At 36.1% G+C, this 18753-nt stretch overlaps 4 protein-coding genes across 8 annotated transcripts; 2 read left to right on the forward strand and 2 right to left on the reverse strand.

The window, feature by feature from the left end:
• Positions 1–1187: 1187 nt before the first annotated feature.
• Positions 1188–6988, reverse strand: LOC119996644 (U11/U12 small nuclear ribonucleoprotein 48 kDa protein). Of its 5 annotated transcripts, XM_038843353.1 has the most exons (6): positions 5503–6988; positions 4483–4597; positions 3756–3863; positions 2618–3448; positions 1954–2486; positions 1188–1503 (listed from the first exon to the last, which is right to left on the reverse strand). In XM_038843353.1, the coding sequence occupies exons 1-4, from the start codon at positions 6876–6878 to the stop codon at positions 2738–2740; spliced, it is 2310 nt and encodes a 769-aa protein (XP_038699281.1). In that variant the 5' UTR covers positions 6879–6988; the 3' UTR covers positions 1188–1503; positions 1954–2486; positions 2618–2737. The 5 variants fall into 5 exon arrangements, with proteins under 5 accessions (XP_038699281.1, XP_038699282.1, XP_038699283.1 ...); XM_038843354.1 differs by lacking the exon at positions 1954–2486; XM_038843355.1 differs by lacking the exon at positions 1954–2486 and having other exon boundaries at positions 1188–1522.
• Positions 6989–9811: 2823 nt separating this feature from the next.
• LOC119996645 (germin-like protein subfamily 1 member 17) lies at positions 9812–10811 on the reverse strand. The gene is made up of 2 exons (XM_038843356.1): positions 10671–10811; positions 9812–10516 (listed from the first exon to the last, which is right to left on the reverse strand). The coding sequence occupies exons 1-2, from the start codon at positions 10795–10797 to the stop codon at positions 9966–9968; spliced, it is 678 nt and encodes a 225-aa protein (XP_038699284.1). The 5' UTR covers positions 10798–10811; the 3' UTR covers positions 9812–9965.
• Positions 10812–11760: 949 nt separating this feature from the next.
• On the forward strand, positions 11761–12432 carry LOC119996887. The gene has a single exon (XM_038843665.1). It carries the CDS (start codon positions 11761–11763, stop codon positions 12430–12432), a length of 672 nt encoding a protein of 223 aa, XP_038699593.1.
• Positions 12433–13118: 686 nt separating this feature from the next.
• LOC119996646 (germin-like protein subfamily 1 member 16) lies at positions 13119–14152 on the forward strand. Its single transcript, XM_038843357.1, has 2 exons — positions 13119–13293; positions 13442–14152. Exons 1-2 carry the CDS (start codon positions 13164–13166, stop codon positions 13981–13983), a joined length of 672 nt encoding a protein of 223 aa, XP_038699285.1. The 5' UTR covers positions 13119–13163; the 3' UTR covers positions 13984–14152.
• The last annotated feature ends 4601 nt before the right edge of the window (positions 14153–18753 follow it).

Genomic DNA, 18753 nt, shown 5'->3' on the forward strand with positions numbered 1-18753 from the left:
TTCACTCAGTCGATGAGTTGATGAATATATATATGGTCCCTGACCTTTTCAAAAAAAAAAAAAAAGTAGTATAAATGCTAACAGAAAATGTCATCCAAACGGCCCTAAGAAATAAAGAGGATGATAGAGTTAATGGAGGTAGAATTATGGGAGGCCTCACTTGGATAGAATATAGAGTTAAATGAGAGTTAAGATATGTGAATTACATAAACGCTCCTATTTAAAATTGAAATGAGTAAAAACAATTTATGAATCATTTTGGAATTAATAAATAAACTTTTCTCTCAACTCACAAATTCCTCAAATTTGAGGGATTACAAAATGTAGAGTTAAAGTGAGGGAGTTAGAGTGAGGGGGAAAGTTTCCCCTACTTAACCTCATTTAACTCTCACTTTTACAATCCAAGGTGGAGTTACTTATCTCTCTCACGTAACTTTATAAAATATCAATCCAAACAAACACTTAGAGGATGGGATGAGAGTGTGAAGCTCATCCCCGAAGTGAGGGTGTGAAGCTATCCCCAAAGCATTCATTCACAGTGGTGGACACTTGAGGGACATTCCATATGCATTAAAAACTTGTGCATACTCTTCATTATAAGTATGAATCCCACAATGAGGTTACATTTTAAAGCACTCCAAAACCTCGCCAATGTGAATATGTTTGGATTTTGAGTTTCATTAAACTACAAGTTGTCATTATCTTTTGTAAAAAAGAATATATATAGAAATTATACTATTAAAATTCTCGTACCCATACTCTTTATTTTTCATCAAACATGATTATACTTACTTCATACGCTCAAGCTCCTTCCATTATAAGACTAATCATTCTCCACTCACATTGTACTACTTCAATCAATGACTACTAAATCTAAATGGAAAAAATGTTTCAATTTTTTGGTCATTGAGGGTAGCAAATAAGAAATACTTTTGTTTCATAGTAATATCAAGTGAATCCAGAGACTTATTTTCAATCTCATTTTGTCAAACGACTTGCTTGCATGATGTATGAAGATTTGATTAAATCTCAAATAAACCATAGCAATGTTTTAATACCATTGCAGGCATCATCAACTTACAAACCCTGATAAAAAAAAAACTTACAAACCATTTGATCTTAGGTCTGGATTCGTGGACAAACTGAGGGCACAATTCCTGAAATGAACAGTGTATTAGAGTTCTAAATCAAAGATGAAATCCTCACCAAAATTTCCATTAGAGATATCTTGACATGTTCTACCTGCCCCCCCACAAGGCACCAATATGTCCTATAAGCTAACACTTTCTCAATACAATATCGAATTCTCCACAATTATTAAGCAAGTAGATCCAGGTATTGCAGGAAGAAACCTTCCAAACTCATCCCCTTTCTTGTTTTCATGACATCCCTCTTCCAAAAAAAAATAAAAAATCACACACACTTCAGCAACATTATCCATATTGGCAAAACCTCCACAAGACAGCAGACTCTCACTTTACAGATGCTCCGGACTTTTCTAACCTACAAGCAGCAAGTTCAACTGTAAGTGATTTAAAACCAAGAAGACATCATTACTAATGCAAACCAACAGAATTCCAGATCAGGCTGAACAATTTTGAAAATGATAATTGGTCAGTAAGACTATAGTCATGGAACCCCCAATCGAGTCGGCACTACTGAAAACTCTTGTAGCAATCATAGCCACTGAATTTGTGCCTAACTAATGGTTAGGTTTTGTATCCACTTTGTTCACAAGAAACTTACCAGCAAAGCAATAATAAAACTATAAAAAGAAATCAGTAATACCATCAATTAAATTGACAAACAAAAACAAACAGAGGTTGCCCTGATGTTGAAAAAAGCCATTCATGTTCTGAGTCTTTTTATAAGAAGTGCGCAAGCTCTTCTTGTAATTCCAAACTAGCAACAGCAAACATAACACAATCACAGAAGTAAAACAAATGCATTTACCTGGTAGGAACGTGCGTACGTTCATGGGGGAAAAATAGTCTCACTCTTAAAAAACCATGAAGTTGCTGCAATAGGTGAACGGATATAAACTGATAACATATACTCCCTCCGTCCCATTTTGCTTGTCCTTTCTATTTTGGGATGTCCCAAAACTAGTGTCACTTTTCTTCATTAATTAACAAATTTATTGTTGTATTCCAAACTTATCCTTATCACTTTAATTACCCTTGTTTCAAGAAAAAAAAAGTAACACTATAAATAAGGGCAAATTTGGAATAACATATTTTTTTGTGTACTTGAATTGCATTAAATAATGTCTCCTTAAGACGTTAGATTTCCAAAGGAGGAAAATCAAAATGGGACGGAGGGAGTAAGTAATAAGGCCCTTCTGAGATCTTAATGGAGTAGCATGCAGACAAAACGTTAAGCACCATGAAGATAACAAAAGCTTAACAACAAAGAAAAGATAACCGTTAAGGATACAAAAGAGGATACAGATGAAGCTAAAATTGCTGAAGCCTGATAACTTCCTACTGCAGATTATGTTTGTGAATCACGTCAAGAATCATGTCCCAAAAAAGACAAAACCCACATGAAAAACAGAACTTTATATAAAATTCAGATTAAAAAAATTTAAAAATAAATAATGACGACATTAACTTACCCCAAATAGTCAAATTACTGTTGGTTTCTCATAGATGCGAGGAATGCCCTTCCACTAAATCACAACCAGTGCCATTTTTGGAATTTTTGGGTCTGACACTCTTGCCCAGTCGATACAATATCAATACTTATCATGAGATTCTGAAGGATCATATCTGTCTCCAAATGCACTTTTGACAACAGAGTCTGAAATATGATGATCATGAGATTCTGAAGGATCATATCTGTCCCTGAATGCACTTCTGACAACAGAGTCTGAAATATGATGTCCATATTTGCTCCGTTCTCGCTTGCTTTTACTTTTCAACTTATGATCATCCTTTCCGACTGTAAACCTATCTGTGTGATTTGAATCATGATAATTTGATAGAAAGTCATGACCATCGGACTTACCAGATGATCTTTTCATCTCATGTGGCTTGGTTCTAGTAACTTCCACATCATCTAGCACCCTATCATGGATTCTCTGACTGGACCGTTCACGACTTCGATATCTTTCTGGGCTTTCAGAATCATACTCTCCACGATGCTTGTTCCTACCCGTACTTCTCTTATCTTCTAAAGACCCACTGCTCCCATGACGTCCCCGATTAGTTCTCCCATGACCATTAAAATTTGAGGATGATTGTCCGACATACTTGTCTGGAATACCTCTAGTTGCTTCCAATGAGTCAGCATTCATAGATTTTTGCCCATCAGCATCCAACACAAAGTGCTGACCAGAGGGTGATCCAAGCAAAGCGCCTTTCTCTTTAGTTCTCTTCTCATAGTAACCAATTCCACCAGCTTCTTGTATTCCTTCCATGTACTCCTCTATTATATCTCTCATCACCTATGGATGAAGATATTCGAAAATATTAAAGATACACATGCTACCACATGAAGTTACATGACAAGGATTATTTCGAAAAGGATTATGAAAAAAAGGGAAAGGGAAAACTTATAAATTTATAAGTCAAATCTAAAAAGGTTGCACCTATAGAAATGCAATCGCCCTTGAAACATATGTCAGATGACTAAGACATTCAAACAGATGCATGCAACCTTTACCACCAAATTAGTCCACAAAATCTATTAGGAGGTAAATGAATGGAACTATGTGGATCTGTTAAGCTGGGAGTTACCAGACAAGTTCCTACCTGTAAGGTTGTCCTCTTCACCTTCTTCCCACGATATGACATTCTTCGCCGTTTGTAGTCCCTTTCTTCAGCCAATAATTCTTCTTTTGTCTTAAACTTATTCGAGTCCTTATGCAAACAAAGAAAACATGGGCATTGAAAGAATGAGAGTTAAAAAACAGCAGCAAACTATTAAAAGAAGCAGGATCAATTTAGGGCATAGGACGTATAACAGACAGTTCCTAATAGGCAACATACTGTAACGTTAACTCGTTGCCTAGTTTTCTTGGTAATAATTATGAGTTCTAAAAGTTTAATAAAATCAACATTGAAAGATTATTCCCTTGAGGAAATTAAATGTACAATTTGTTAACAAAATATATAACCCTGGGAAACAAACTGTAGAATGAACCAAACTAACTGCATTTGCCCTCTTATAAGTTAAACTCACTTCTAACGGTAAAATATCTTGCAATCAACTGATGACATTTACTAATTTGACATAGAATATCTTTTCCTTCACAATAAATGGAACAATCAGAAATTTTCCACTACAATGTGAGCCAAACTTGCCTCACTATCAATATAATATCTAAAAGCACTGAGTAAAACAAAGGAGGATACGTTACCCACATAAATCTCATAGGACATAAATAAATCATACAGTCCATATGACTCCCCTACTTCACCTCATCTACGGCGCAAAGTCATCGCTACTAATCAGTGACGTAATGCAATTAACACATACCTGATTAGATGATCTCTGCCGAGGAAGGCCATCGTGATCGATTATAGGTCTGTAATCAGAACGTTTTTTCCGCTCCTCATCAGCTTTTGATGACACATAAGCATGTTCAGCCATCCTATACATGAAAAGAAGATCTTTAACGCTTCAGCAATTTTGCATGAACCAACGCAAAACACAAAACAAACTGACAATTCCATGGTATAAATATAATGCAGGTGTAACATAACAATATCATTGTTTCCAGTCAAATTTAAGAAATAGTGAATTAGTTCATATGGATGATGTGGTTGAGGTGCAGAGCCTAATTTAATTAATTCAAAACTTAGCCATCTTATCTATGCTATTTGCAAGCTTGTACTTCATGTAACTAGTATCAGTTAGATGCATATTCATTTATCTGTGAAGGACAGAAGGACGTATGCAAGGGTTGGCCCATTACCTAGAAACTCACACATAGTTCTAAATGAGTCCCCTTCTAACTATTCCTCTCTCTCTCTGCTCCTAGATGCTATGCCATTTCAATTGAACCTCACTCCAGGAACTAGTCTGTAATATGCTTCGCTACCCTCCATCTACTCGGTCAAAATTGCAATAGATTGCAATTTGTTCATTTCACTCATTTAAAAATAGTATTCACCACTTGCCGCCTGATTATCAAAGGGTATTGTGAGAACAAACAACTCAGAAAACTCGACTTCCTATAGATCTACCAAGAAAAAGTAAAAGAAAGGTTGAATGAAGCAAAGAAGGCTATGGGTCTCTTGAATAACACATAAAAACTAATACAGAAATAGAGTAGCCGAGCGACGAAGTAGAATAGTTTATGAAATGAACATGCTTCACATTAAAAGTAACACAAAATGGCATGGCAAAATTTGAGGCATAGGTAAAAATAAAATTTATAAATATTCTAACCTTCAACTTATTCTAGGTCAAGAACAAAACACCATTCCATTAAAAAAAATTAAAAGAAAAAATAGAACACTAATAGTAATCCAAAAGCTAGAAATATAATCATACCTTTGATATCTTGTAAACTGCTGAGAAACCTGTGAACCCTTAATTTTCTGTTCAAGCAAGGACCGCTCAAGCACTGCTGCAACTGCTGCTGCCACTTGGGACACAAAAATCACCTCACAATCTACGTGTTTACCCACCAGTTTACCTATTTCAACCCCCATACGCCTTTCAACTGGCTCTTCAAATCTGACATCTTTGGCATGAATTGTGTTTACACAGAGTTCATTATTTATAGAAGAATGTGTACTTGTTTCCTCCAAGGGAATCAACAACACCTGAGGTGCAGCTTCTAATAAAAATTGCTTAAATATATTGATAGCAAAGCACCTTCCATTCACTTCACCATACAAAACAGAAAGCTGGGATGCAAACCACATCAAAACCTGAACCAATATGGGACACTTCAAGCTTACCCTTCTCTTTGTATCACCCACGACAGTCTGCTCATCAGATACTCTATTTAGTACCAACTCTTCCAAACTAAAAGCTTCCTTTACAATTGCTTTCAAGCAAAGCCTGAATAGCACATATACATGGTCTCTCAAATGAACATCAATCACAACACCATAGCGCGGGGAATTTGCAATTATCCATTTCGTCAAATTACTGTTCTTCACTATTTTCGACCCCAAAATTGCACAAGCAACACTGTATGAGTACTCAATTGGATAATTGCCACCCCACCCTTCAACCTCAACCCTAATAGTCCAAAACTCCGACGGCAAAACCTTAAATTCCAACCTCTCAGAGAACTGGACCTCAACTTCTCCCCTGCCATCGCGAACAACAAAATTTGCGCATTCTTTCAGTAAGACCCCAGGCAACGTTAACATTCTCTTCGAATCATCCAAGTCTAACGAATTTACAACAGCAGGGCAATCTTTGTAAAAGAAATTAGAACCAAAATTACCATAATAATCATCCAACGAGAAGCAGAGTTCAGCACAGGGATCGGGTAACTCTTGAGTGAAGGGGACGCGGTCATGGGAATTCAGGGTTTTGGGGTAGTGGAGGGAATCGAGAACGTCGTCAGTTATAGGTGGAATAGGAGAGAAGGGGCAACGAAGGGAGTGCAGGAAGAGAGATTCCGGCGGCATGAGGTGGTGGGGGTTGAAGGGGCAGGGTACATGGTCCGGTTTAGGAGGGAGAGGGAGGAGTGTAGAGAGGGAATCGAGGGTTTGACGAGATTGAGAGATGAGTGATGTTAGAGAAGAGAGTGTGGCGGAGAGATCCAAAATTGGGGGTTTTTGAGAATTGAAGGAGACGTTAAAATTAGGGCTAGTAGGGTTTTGAGAGGATGAGAAATTAGGGTTAGGGCTAGGAACTGGAGCTTGATGAGGGAGGGTGAAGGACTGGTAGTGCGAAAATGGATGCATCAAGCCTCCGTGTCCGTGTACAAAATTTGCAGGAGGAGCTACGAATGCAAATCAATGGCCGGAGGAGACAGTAGGGCAGCAGTTTTTTTTTAGGGAAATGTCGAGATAAATCCTTCACTAACAATTTTGTTCTAATAAGGATATTCAAATAAATTTTGTTTCATAAATCCCATTAAATTTAAAAAATATTCTATAAAGAACAAAAATTTATTTTATTGACAAAATACTCTCATCTTCCATATATGACCCTCAAAAAATATGAGTTTCCTACGATGACTATTTCGGCCAACCAATAGATAGGAATGATGCGCCTAGGTTTGGGTTACATTCCCGTGGTGGTGGTTTGCGGAGGCGACGTCTCTGGTGTCGGATCAAACACTTTTCTTCACGGTTGAGCTCGGCTTCAAGATCAAAATCAAATGGAATCAATAACTAACAGCGATGAATTGATGACTGGATGTTGGTCGTGGTGCTCCGACGTTTCTTTTTAATTGGTCGACTGCCTTGATTGATGGGCGGACAGTGGTGGTTCACCATTCCCACGAATCTAGTAATTTGTTATCTATTTTACTGATATGTTTGAAAACTGAAACACGAAAATTTCATTTGGTAATGCCATCACAATGAAGGTAGAAAAACGAAATTTTTGTGAAAACATTTATAATATCATCATATGCAAAACAAATACACAATATCATCAAAACAAATATAATATCTGCAGATCTGAAACATATATAATTTCTGCAGATCTGAAAAATCATATCTAAAAACAATAACAATTTTCACTTATTTGACTAGATCAAGTTCTAGAGTTGATGCGCCTTGGTTCGGTGAGTTGATTGGTGGTGGTGATGGTTGTCGGCGTTGGCCGAATTGGCCGGATCAGACTATTTTTCAAACAATGGTCTGTGATTTCACAAAGTTTTTCTAATGACTCAAAGTGATCATCGACGGTCGGTGATGATTGGGCTTTACTCGAGCTTCCATGGAGCTTCATTTTGGTGTTTTGTTCTCCATGAATGATGGCCGAACGACAATATTTCCTCATAGGGACACGAGGAAGAATGAGGAAGAAGAATGAAGAAGAAGAAGGAACAACATTTTAATAAGTTTGAAGCTTTTATCATTTTTTCTAAAGTTTTTTTGACTTGTTTTTATTGGAACACAACTCTCACAATTTGTTTTATGTGTAAAAAACCTTTTTTTTCAAAAGAGCAGCAGTTCTTAGTGGCTCTTTTATCGAAGTATGCAATTTAGGCTCTGTTTCGCAGAGCGGAAATCTTAATTTTCAATGCTAACGGAAATGCTGTGAAAAATATGCTGAACTTAAAGCTGTGAAATATGCTGTGAGGTGTTTGGTGCACTAAAAACTGACGCTAGCGGAAAAACTGTTGAAATAACGTATTATAATATTATTTTTATTTTTATATTAAAATTAATCTAATAAATATAATTCTTATTAAAATTAATTTTAAGTATTAATTAATAAATATTTTTAATTTTTAATTAATAAAATATTAATATTTCTTTATTTTAAGTATTATAACTGTTAAAATATTTTTATAGTATTAAAACTGTTAAAAATAATTTTAAGTATTAAAATTATATTTAAGCTAATAAATATAATTTATTATTAAAATTAGTTGTAATTTGTTTTTATATCAAAACTGAAATTAATGTTTTAAATATTAAAAGAAATTAATGTTATAAATATTACTTGTAGGACCCACAATATTAAAAAATAAGAAAATGTAACGATGATGTGGGGTCCACATCATTAAAAAAAAGAAAAAAGAAAAGAAGTAGGAGGCTAAACGCTTCCCGCTGTGGATAGCAGCTCCCTTTGGGAGCTTCTTTTCCTTCAGCGGATCCGCTGCACCGTTTGGTGCAGCGGAAGTTGACAGCGGCTAGTGGAGCGGATCCGCTACACAGGCACTTAGCCACAAGCGTTTAGCCTATTTTCATAAACATTTATTTTGTGTGTGTGCAGAATTCAATTATTAAAACTACAAGAGGCGTTAATGCAATTAAATAAAATTTTGAGGGACCTCTTTTATCGAAATATCCAATTCGGCTACTAGAGTTTAGTCTATTGCATTAACGCCTTTTAGGTTTTTATTTGTGCTAAATTCAAATTTTTTTTTGATGGATGCTAAATTCAATTATTAAAATTACAAGAGGTGTTAGCGAAATTAAATAATACTTTGAGCCTTTGAGGGGATTGATTATATAGTAATGGATGTGGATTATCGTGTATATAAAAAATATATTACTTTTTTAATGTATGTTTATTATGTATGATATTCTTTTTTTATTATATGTATGAAAATATATACATGAAGGTTATTCATTATTAATTGAGTTTTTTTTATAGCAATGAGAGGTGGTTCGGTTGACAATCGACTAGGTTAGACATATGTGTGTTGAAGTTTCAATTCCAATGAGAAATAAATTTCTTAGCGATATTTCAATTTTTTTTTGAGTTTTTATTACTTGAAAGAGATTTAGAAACTGTAATAAAAAGATTAAAAAGAGAGATTTAGAAACTGCTATTTCCTTGCTTGATTTTATATGATTGTTTGTGTGTATTATATTGGAAGAGAGATTTTGAATCTACTCAATGTTTTCCTGACCATGTCATTTTTGTGATATAAAAAATATAGTGACATTGGCATCGTTTGACTTACAATAGTATACAAGCAAATCCCAAACTAAAATCTTGGTAGCAATAATAAAAAAGATTGACTATACCAAACCATTAATTAATTATTTCAAGAATCTATGTTATCGTCAACGGAGCTTTTATTCCAAATTTTTGGGTTGGGTAAATGAGTATGAGAAAATTAATTATCATCATCCGAAGTTTTATCACAAAAATTTTGGGTTGACTACATTAGTATAAGAAAATAAACAACGAGAATCCATTAAGTGTTTTCATTTCTACCAAACATCTATTATGGTGAATTTAAAACAAAACATAACATAAATTGGTTCTAGTGAACCAAACATTGATAGAGGCACACAAGCAACCTCTTTATTTGTAAACAACTATATCATAACCACCACAATGAAATGCAGTTCTAATTGTTAATTAGTCGAGAACTTTTTTTGAAGATCCTCCACTATATTCTTGTCTAGTTGAAAGGCTTTAGTGAGAACATCAGGGTTGATTAGTGGATCTGAACCAAATATTGTATCTGCAATTGTAATCACACCAAAGTTTTGGCTGCTCAATCCTGCAAAAGCCACTGCAGCTGTGTTCCCAATATTGAATTGGAAGTGAATCATACCGATTGGAAACACAAACACATCTCCTGGGTTTAGGATTTTGGCGAAAAGGCGATTACCATCTGCGTTGGACGTGACAAATCCGACATAAAGTGTTCCTTCGATGACTACAAGAATTTCTGTGCCACGAGGGTGAGTGTGAGGTGGGTTTAGGCCACCGTATGGTGCATAGTCAATGCGAACTAGGGCTACGCCGAGGGTGTTGAGTCCTGGTAGTTCCTTGACACTAACAGCAGTGACATTAGAACCAACACGATTTGAGACATTTCCTGGAACGTTGAGACCGGGTTTAAAGAAATCGTTTGCATTGACGAGCTTCGGGTCCTTGCAGAACTTTCCATTCACAAACACTGCATAAAAGAAATGTTGTGATCAATACAATCTCACATATATACTATTGAAATTTGAAATCAAACCCTGAAACTGTACGAGGTACTAATTAAATCAAACCGAGACTAATTGAGCTACCATAACATAGAACAATAATATATATGATATGCCTACCAGCATCATTAGGTTCATCGATGGCGACACAAAAGTCTTGAAGAGGGCTTGGATCGAAGGCCGAGACAAGCGAAGCAGCCAAAGCCAAGAGGAGAAAAGGTACCAAGATAAGAGAAGCACCTTTCATTGTGGTGATGTTTGCTCTAGAGTATGTATTGTTTGGAGGTGTGGGAAAGCAATCTTTCATGGGGTGTATTTATAGATGGAAGTCACAGAGGCCAAGTCTCTGTAAAACTTCATCCCAACAAGGACCAGGAGGTTTTTTATATATAAAAAAGAACCATTCTTCAACTGCTACACACATCACACATGTAGTTGGTAATTAATGGATGGTTTTTCTTCCTATGATTAGGTCAATGAACTCAAATAAAATCATCAAACAAAATCAATTCCTTAAGACCAAGTATTAGAACTCTAATTTTATCAACACACGCATGTAGACTCTAGGTTACACGTCTGCAAGTACTTGAACTCTAATAAATTGTAGAGCCCCAGATCCGTTTCGTCCACTCTTCTTTACCAAGACATACATGTGCAAGTTTTTCTCTAATTTTCTTATCCACACTCCACATCAAACTTTGTATTATTTTAATTTCAACGATTTCACCTATTCATATGCATAGGTCCATCCGTCCAATGGATGAGCCAAAAGATACTCTACATATATATCATACGCACAAAGTTGGATGCTAGGGATCGGCTTGTTTAAGTAGTAACGCTCTATAAATAAAGTTTTAGTTTAAACCAAGAAGGGGAAGGAGGCCTATGGCTATATATTACATACCCTTGTTATAATACGTGGTTTGTGCTATATTACGCGCGAGTTCATGAATTTATTCAATACACATCCAAAAAAATCAATAATGATTGTGGATCAATACTCATATAAAAAAAAAATTACTTTGCAGATCATTACACCAGAGCAAGAAACCTTGGGTTTGACTAAAGCAAAATATAATTAATTGTTTTATCCCAAGCAAGTAGACAGTTGGGGTGGGGTTTCAGCTGGTGCCCTCCAAGTTCAATCTCAAATCTCTTCAAAGAGTGGCCTTCTTTTGCTCATGGTCAACATCAAAAAAGGGTCTGGTACATGATATTTGCTGCTGTGATTTGGACAATATGGACCGAAAGAAACAAGGTGATTTTTGATGATGCTGAAGTAGAGTGGAGTAATGTGTTGTACTTAGTATTCATCAGATATGGACTATGGCTTAAAGCAATTAACATTTCAATTCCTTACAGTGGTCCAGAATTAATGGCAGCAAGTGATGGGGTGAAATTCAAGATTCTCCTTAATAAAGCTCCAAGGCCGGTGTCCATTTGGGTTGCTCCCCCTACTAGCCACTTGAAATGGAATACTGATGGTTCCTCTAGGCTGGATAAGGTAGGAATTGGTGGGGTCTTAAGAGATAGTAGTGGGAATTTCTTGTGTATCTTCTCAGGCCCAGTAGGAAATCTTGATGCAACTTCAGCTGAGATGGAGGCCATTAGGAAAGCCCTTGAGATCTCAGTAGCTCATGGCTCAAGTAATGGGGTGGAACTCATTGTGGAATCTGATTCTCACAATTCTGTCTCCTGGCTCAAGAAGGGTTCCTCCAATCCATGGTCTATGGATCAGGATTGTAATGCGATCACTAATCTCACTAAGGTCTTTGCTGCAGTGAATTTTGTCCATATTTGGAGAGAGGCAAATGGTGTGGCAGATTTCTTAGCCAAGAAAGGGGTTGATAGACAAGATTTGATGGTGTCATGGCTTGTCTAATGTCCTTGAATCTTTCCATTCTGTTGTGTCTTTCTTTTCTCCAGTGTTAGTGCTTTTTTTGTTAAGGTTATTCGTGGTTGTAAAAGGAGATGTGTTGCTATCCTTTGTAATTTCTATTCTTTCTAATAAATTCTGATTTATCAAAAAAATAAAGTAGACAGTTGTTAGATATGAACAAGTTGCAAGATTTCATAAACAATGTAATGATCTCTTGTTTTTGTTTTTTTTTTTCTATGAATGTAACCGACTCCAAACAATTTTAGAGAAGTTTCGGATGATGATATAGGGGAAATAATCAAACAGATGACCAATTCCTTAAGACCAAGTATAAGAAAATTGCTTAGATTAGTTTTATCATCTAAAAACTATATCATATGTCTGGAAAATCTTTGTATATATACGTGTCGATATGTATACGATCCGCGCCGGCGAGTCATCGTTGAATTTTTAGATATAATCAATTTAATTAGCACAAATTGATTGAACTGTTAAAACAAAGGCATGGACTTAACCATCTTATGAATAAATTTATATCATCTATGTGTGTAGCAGTTGAAGAATGTTTCTAATGAAATATAAAAACATGCATAAATATATGGACTTGGGGAATCTTACAGACTTGGTCATTCATCTTCCATCTATAAATAGATACTATGCAAGATTGCTTATCCACACCCACCAAATAGTATTCTTTGAAGAAATATCAAAATTTGAAGCTTTCAATAAACACAATGAAAGGTGCAGTTTCTTCTCTCTTGGTACCTTTTGTCCTCTTGGCTTTGGCCTCCTCGCTTGGCTCGGCCTTCGATCCAAGCCCTCTTCAAGACTTCTGTGTCGCCATCAATGAACCTAATGATGCTGGTATGCATACCATATATATTGTTGTTCTATGTTATGGTTGCTTAATTAGTCTTGGTTTGATTTTGATTAGTACCTCGTAGAGTTTCAGGGTTTGATTTCAATAGTATATATGTGAGATTGTATTGATCACAACATTTCTTTTATGCAGTGTTTGTGAATGGAAAGTTCTGCAAGGACCCGAAGCTCGTCAATGCAAGCGATTTCTTTTTATCTGGTCTCAATGTTCCAGGAGATGTCTCAAATGCTGTCGGTTCTAATGTCACTGCTGTTAGTGTCAATCAACTACCAGGACTCAACACACTCGGTGTAGCCCTAGTTCGAATTGACTATGCACCGTACGGTGGCCTAAACCCACCTCATATTCACCCTCGCGGCACAGAAATCCTTGTAGTCCTGGAAGGAACACTTTATGTTGGATTTGTCACATCCAACGCGGATGGTAATCGCCTTTTCGCCAAAACCCTAAACCCAGGAGATGTGTTTGTGTTTCCTATCGGTATGATTCACTTCCAACTCAATATTGGGAAGACACCTGCTGTGGCTTTTGCAGGATTGAGCAGCCAAAACTTTGGTTTGATTACAATTGCAAATGCAGTATTTGGTTCGAATCCACCAATCAATCCTGATGTTCTCACTAAGGCCTTTCAACTAGACAAGAACATAGTGGAGTATCTTCAGAAAAAGTTCTAGACTAACAATTTAAATTGTATTAATTTCATTGTGGATGTTATGATATATGGTTGTTTGCAAATAATGAGGTTGCAATTGTGTGCCTCTATAAATGTTTGGTTTACTAGAACCAATTTCTGTTATGTTTTGTTTTTAAGTTAATAATAAATGTTTGGTGGAAATGAATACACTTAGTGGATTCTCGCCGTTGATTTTCTCATACTCATGTAACCGATCCAAATTTTGTGTGATAAAAGTTTGGATAATAATGATTGATTTTTTCAAACTCATTTAGCCAATCCAAAAAATTTGGGAAAAAAACTCGGATGATGATGATATAGATGCTTGAAATAATTGATTAAGGGTTTGGTATAGTCAATCTTTTTTATTATTGCTACCAAGATTTTAGTTTGGGATTTGCTTGTGTAAAGTTGTAAGTCAAACATGTCAATGTCGTTATATATTTTTTTTCCAGTAAATAGATTTAAGTTTATAGTAGGCAAATCTTATATTCAATAATTAGATCTTCAAAAATGTCAAGCATCCCAATCATCCCAGTAATTCATTTTGTTATTGATGAAAGTGTAGGGGTCCATAAAACCTGGTGATTGAATCAAAAAGTGACATACTAACATGTGTCATTGGGATGACTGAGATCCTATTTATCGAGATCTCTATCACTTATGTTAGATATTATACCGGTAACTAGTCTATTTATAGAAAATAACAACATCCAATTACTAAAAACAAAGATTGATGTACCGAACAATATGATCCAACGACACCAATATCATTTGACTGAAAAACATGCATTTTGATGTCATTTATAATTTAATAACGGTATTATATACAATGAACCTTCCCTTCATGGCTTAAACTAAAACTTTATTTTGGAATGAGCTTCTAACCTAACTGGTTAGAAGGTAGCCTTCCATTTGAGAAAGTCGCGAGTTCGGTTCTTGCATAACATCATATATGGACTTATCATGTGTTTGCTTGACAGACATGAGTTTACTCAGTATACATTCAAGGGGTAGTGTTATAATGAGCGGACGAAACCAAAAAATAACGCCTCACGTGTGAAATTATGTAAGATCTCTTAAAAATCCATGGTGGATTTCCTTATCATTAAAAAAAAAAACTATAATTTTATTTCATAGAGCACTACTAGAGTAATTCCATGCATCAAGCCTTCGTGTCCGTGTACAAAATTTGCAGGAGACAGTAGAACAGCAGTTCTTACACTCGGCGGTTCTTTTATCGAAATATGCGATTTGGCCACAAGCGTTTAGCCTATTTTCATAAATGTAGATACCCGAATCTACAATCGTTAAATGGTCAACATAATTTATATGGAGGCCTTCTACAGTGGGATCCTGAGAAACAAAGCAAGGCTGAGATCAAAGACCTTGGGCACCGGTGGGGTACCTGCCAAAGAACCTCCGACGCTCAAGTCAGTCAACCGGAACCAAGTTGGTCAAAGCAAAGATATAAGAATCGTAAATACAAATGTTGGTATGGAAAATGAAGGATGCAGGGTGCAAGAGAGCTATGAATGAGTTGAAGGTTGAAGAAAGTGAGAGAGTGTCGCAACCGGGGTCACGACGCGGACCGGCGTTGGAGGATGAAAAATGTTTAGAGTCGCCACCAATTGATTTAAGGTGCAATTGGACACAGTAAAAACCTGCGAACCAGAGAAAAGGGTACGGGGATCGATTGAGTGTGAGGAAGGTGTTAGGCACCCCACAACTCCCGTTTGAAAACAGTTACCCTAATTAATTTCATGGCTATCTTATGGATACTTGCTCTTTGCAAGATATAATTGTTAAAGTTTGAATTATTACTTTCAACACACTTATCAACTTATGATAATGTTTGAAAAAATAGCTTGGAATATTACTATCAATTCATGATAGTTTTTATTTGGAGACACACTACCAACTTTTGGTAGGTTTAATTTTAAACACCAACTTATGGTGTTAATGATAAAATACCCTACCAACTTTTGGTAGGTTTAATTTTGAACACTAACTTATGGTGTAAATGATAAAATGCCCTACCAACTTTTGGTAGGTTTAATTTTGAACACCAACTTATGGTGTAAATGATAAAATGCCCTACCAACTTTTGATAGGTTTAATTTTAAATACCAACTTATTATGTAAATGATAAAATACCCTACCAACTTTTGGTAGGTTTAATTTTAAATACCAACTTATGATGTAAATGATAAAATACCCTACCAACTTTTGGTAGGTTTAATTTTAAATACCAACTTATGGTATAAATGATTATTTGGAAAAAATGTCATTTGCCAATTTAATCCATTATTGCCAACTTATGGCAAATTCATAAATGAAATCAAATATGGTTCATAATTCAAATAAAGGAAATCAACTTATGATTTCTTTAATTGAAATGACCTATATTCAATTTTAAGCCTAGATATTCATAATCCACACTTGTACAAACAATCCAAATAATAAATGTCGAAATTATACAAATCGACATGAATAAGATAAATTACACAATATGGGGGGCCAAATATACACAAATTGTAATAAACCAAACAAAATCTTGAAATTGCTCAAGCCTCCATCAACTCGTCCAAATAATATCCAAGCCCGAGCCAACATCCAAAACAAACAAGATAAGGGGGTAAAGTTGTACTCAAATGCCATAAAAATTCAATATCAAATTAAGTACATATACATCATAAACATATAAACACACACATACAAATATACAAACTGGTATGCAAACACATATACAATATATATAAACACACACAGAGTATATATATATACACGCACACCACCTATATATGCAGCATATACACACCATATATATATAGACAGCACATACAAACATATATATATACACACGCTGATATATATACACGTACACTACATATATATATATATTTACACATACAGACATATACATACAGACATATATATATACACACGCTGATATATATACGCACACCACATATATATATATACATACACAATGATATCAAATAATTAACAAAAGCTATACGAACAGAGTCAGATTTAGAGTCTGATATGAATCAACTCAAGCTGATATCAGATCCAAAGAATAACCGGGACAACAATGGCCAAGTAAACAAAGAATAAGCAGGGAGATCTAAATCAGATATAAACGGAGAATAATCGGGTATGAATTAGATATAAACTGAGCATGAACAGAGGCATCAACATAGCACAAATTCAGATTTCAACATAGCACAAACAAATCCAGATTTTAACACAGTGAACAGAAAAATTCCAGGTATCAATACGAAGATAAATGAATAAACAGGAAACAGAATCGTTACCTCTCCTTCTTCTTGTTGAACACCTCTTCTTCCTCTCCTTTAATGTTGTCTTCCACATCAGTTGACTTGCAGACAATGCCTAAGGCCCCGACAAGTTCCCCGTAGGGGCCCATGTTCTTTGCATAACTTTGAGCAGCAAGGTATTCACCACCATCATCACCATCATCACCGTTAAGTTTACTGAAGTGGTAATCAATATGTTGCTGTTCAGTGACTGATTTCACATGTGGCTCGGCAATTTCAAGAGACTTTAGAGCTTTCTTGAAGAAGCACAACTGAACAACATGGTACCTAGCTACCTGTGTAAGAAGACTTTTGAATTGACCTTGCTTAAGAGATCTCAAACGAAAGACAGAGAGAGTTGCCTTCTCATCATATTCTTCGTGAGCCCCCTTGTAGCTGCTGTATTGTTCCCTTTTTAAGGGGAGAAACGGGTGTAGAATAAGAGAGGGAAAGGCACCGCCAGTGGAAGTGCTTCCACTACTGCTTTGCCTTGTCAAAACCAACCAATCATGAGTGCCATTGTCCAATCAATAAATGAAATCTTTTGGTTCCATCACTTCTTTGGTGGAGTCCTTAGTGGAGGCCTCCATGCCTCCACTTTTCTTTATTTATTTTTTATTATTGTTTTATTTCTTTGTTCCGCCATTTCCTTAGTGAGTCTTTAGTGGAGGCCCCCATGCCTCCACTTTCCTTTATTATTTTTTTTATTTCTTTTTATTTCATTTATTATTTTATGTTTATTTTATTTTATTTTTGTATTTATTATTTTTTGGCCGGACGAAAACCGGGTACTACAGAGAGCAAAGAGTCTGAGTGTTCCAGATTGCGTATCCCGCTCCCAAGGAAGAGGGGGCTTTTATAGTGGGGTGACTTGCCGACCAAGGTTGACATACTGGGTACTATAGTACAATTCGCTGGCAGATATGGGAAGGTGGTGTCGAATGTCAGGACACAGGGCCTATTTTGATTGGCTGAGGTCAGGGTTGTACAGTGGTCAGGCGGCTCAATGTTGCATGTCAACTGACTCGGCGTGCTTGTGTCAGAGGTTGTATTTGTCTTATTGAGGCTAAGTCCGACAATGGTCTCAGAGGACCGTTGCCTTAGGGCGGCCAAGTCAGAACAGGGGATCATGATTTAGTTGTATGATGGATAATATGCACGTATAAGCATGATATGTGATGGAGTTGAGTTGGATGATTGATACCTGAGGCGAGCATGACCAATGCTCGCCAACTGTCCATAGTGTTGATCAACTTGGGCGTTGATCAAGTTGGTCGTTGACTGACTCTGACGTCGTCCGTCGACAGTTGATCGCATGGAATGTCTTTGGTTTGGTCGCTCGATGATGACCACTCGAAGATGTTGGACGCCCATGAGCCGGACCGCTTTAGACTTGTTTTGATTGTGTTGACCGACTGGGTGGTTGACCAATTTGCGTATTAATCGAC

The sequence above is a fragment of the Tripterygium wilfordii genome, chromosome 4 (assembly GCF_013401445.1).
Source record: "Tripterygium wilfordii isolate XIE 37 chromosome 4, ASM1340144v1, whole genome shotgun sequence".
Lineage (NCBI taxonomy): Eukaryota > Viridiplantae > Streptophyta > Magnoliopsida > Celastrales > Celastraceae > Tripterygium > Tripterygium wilfordii.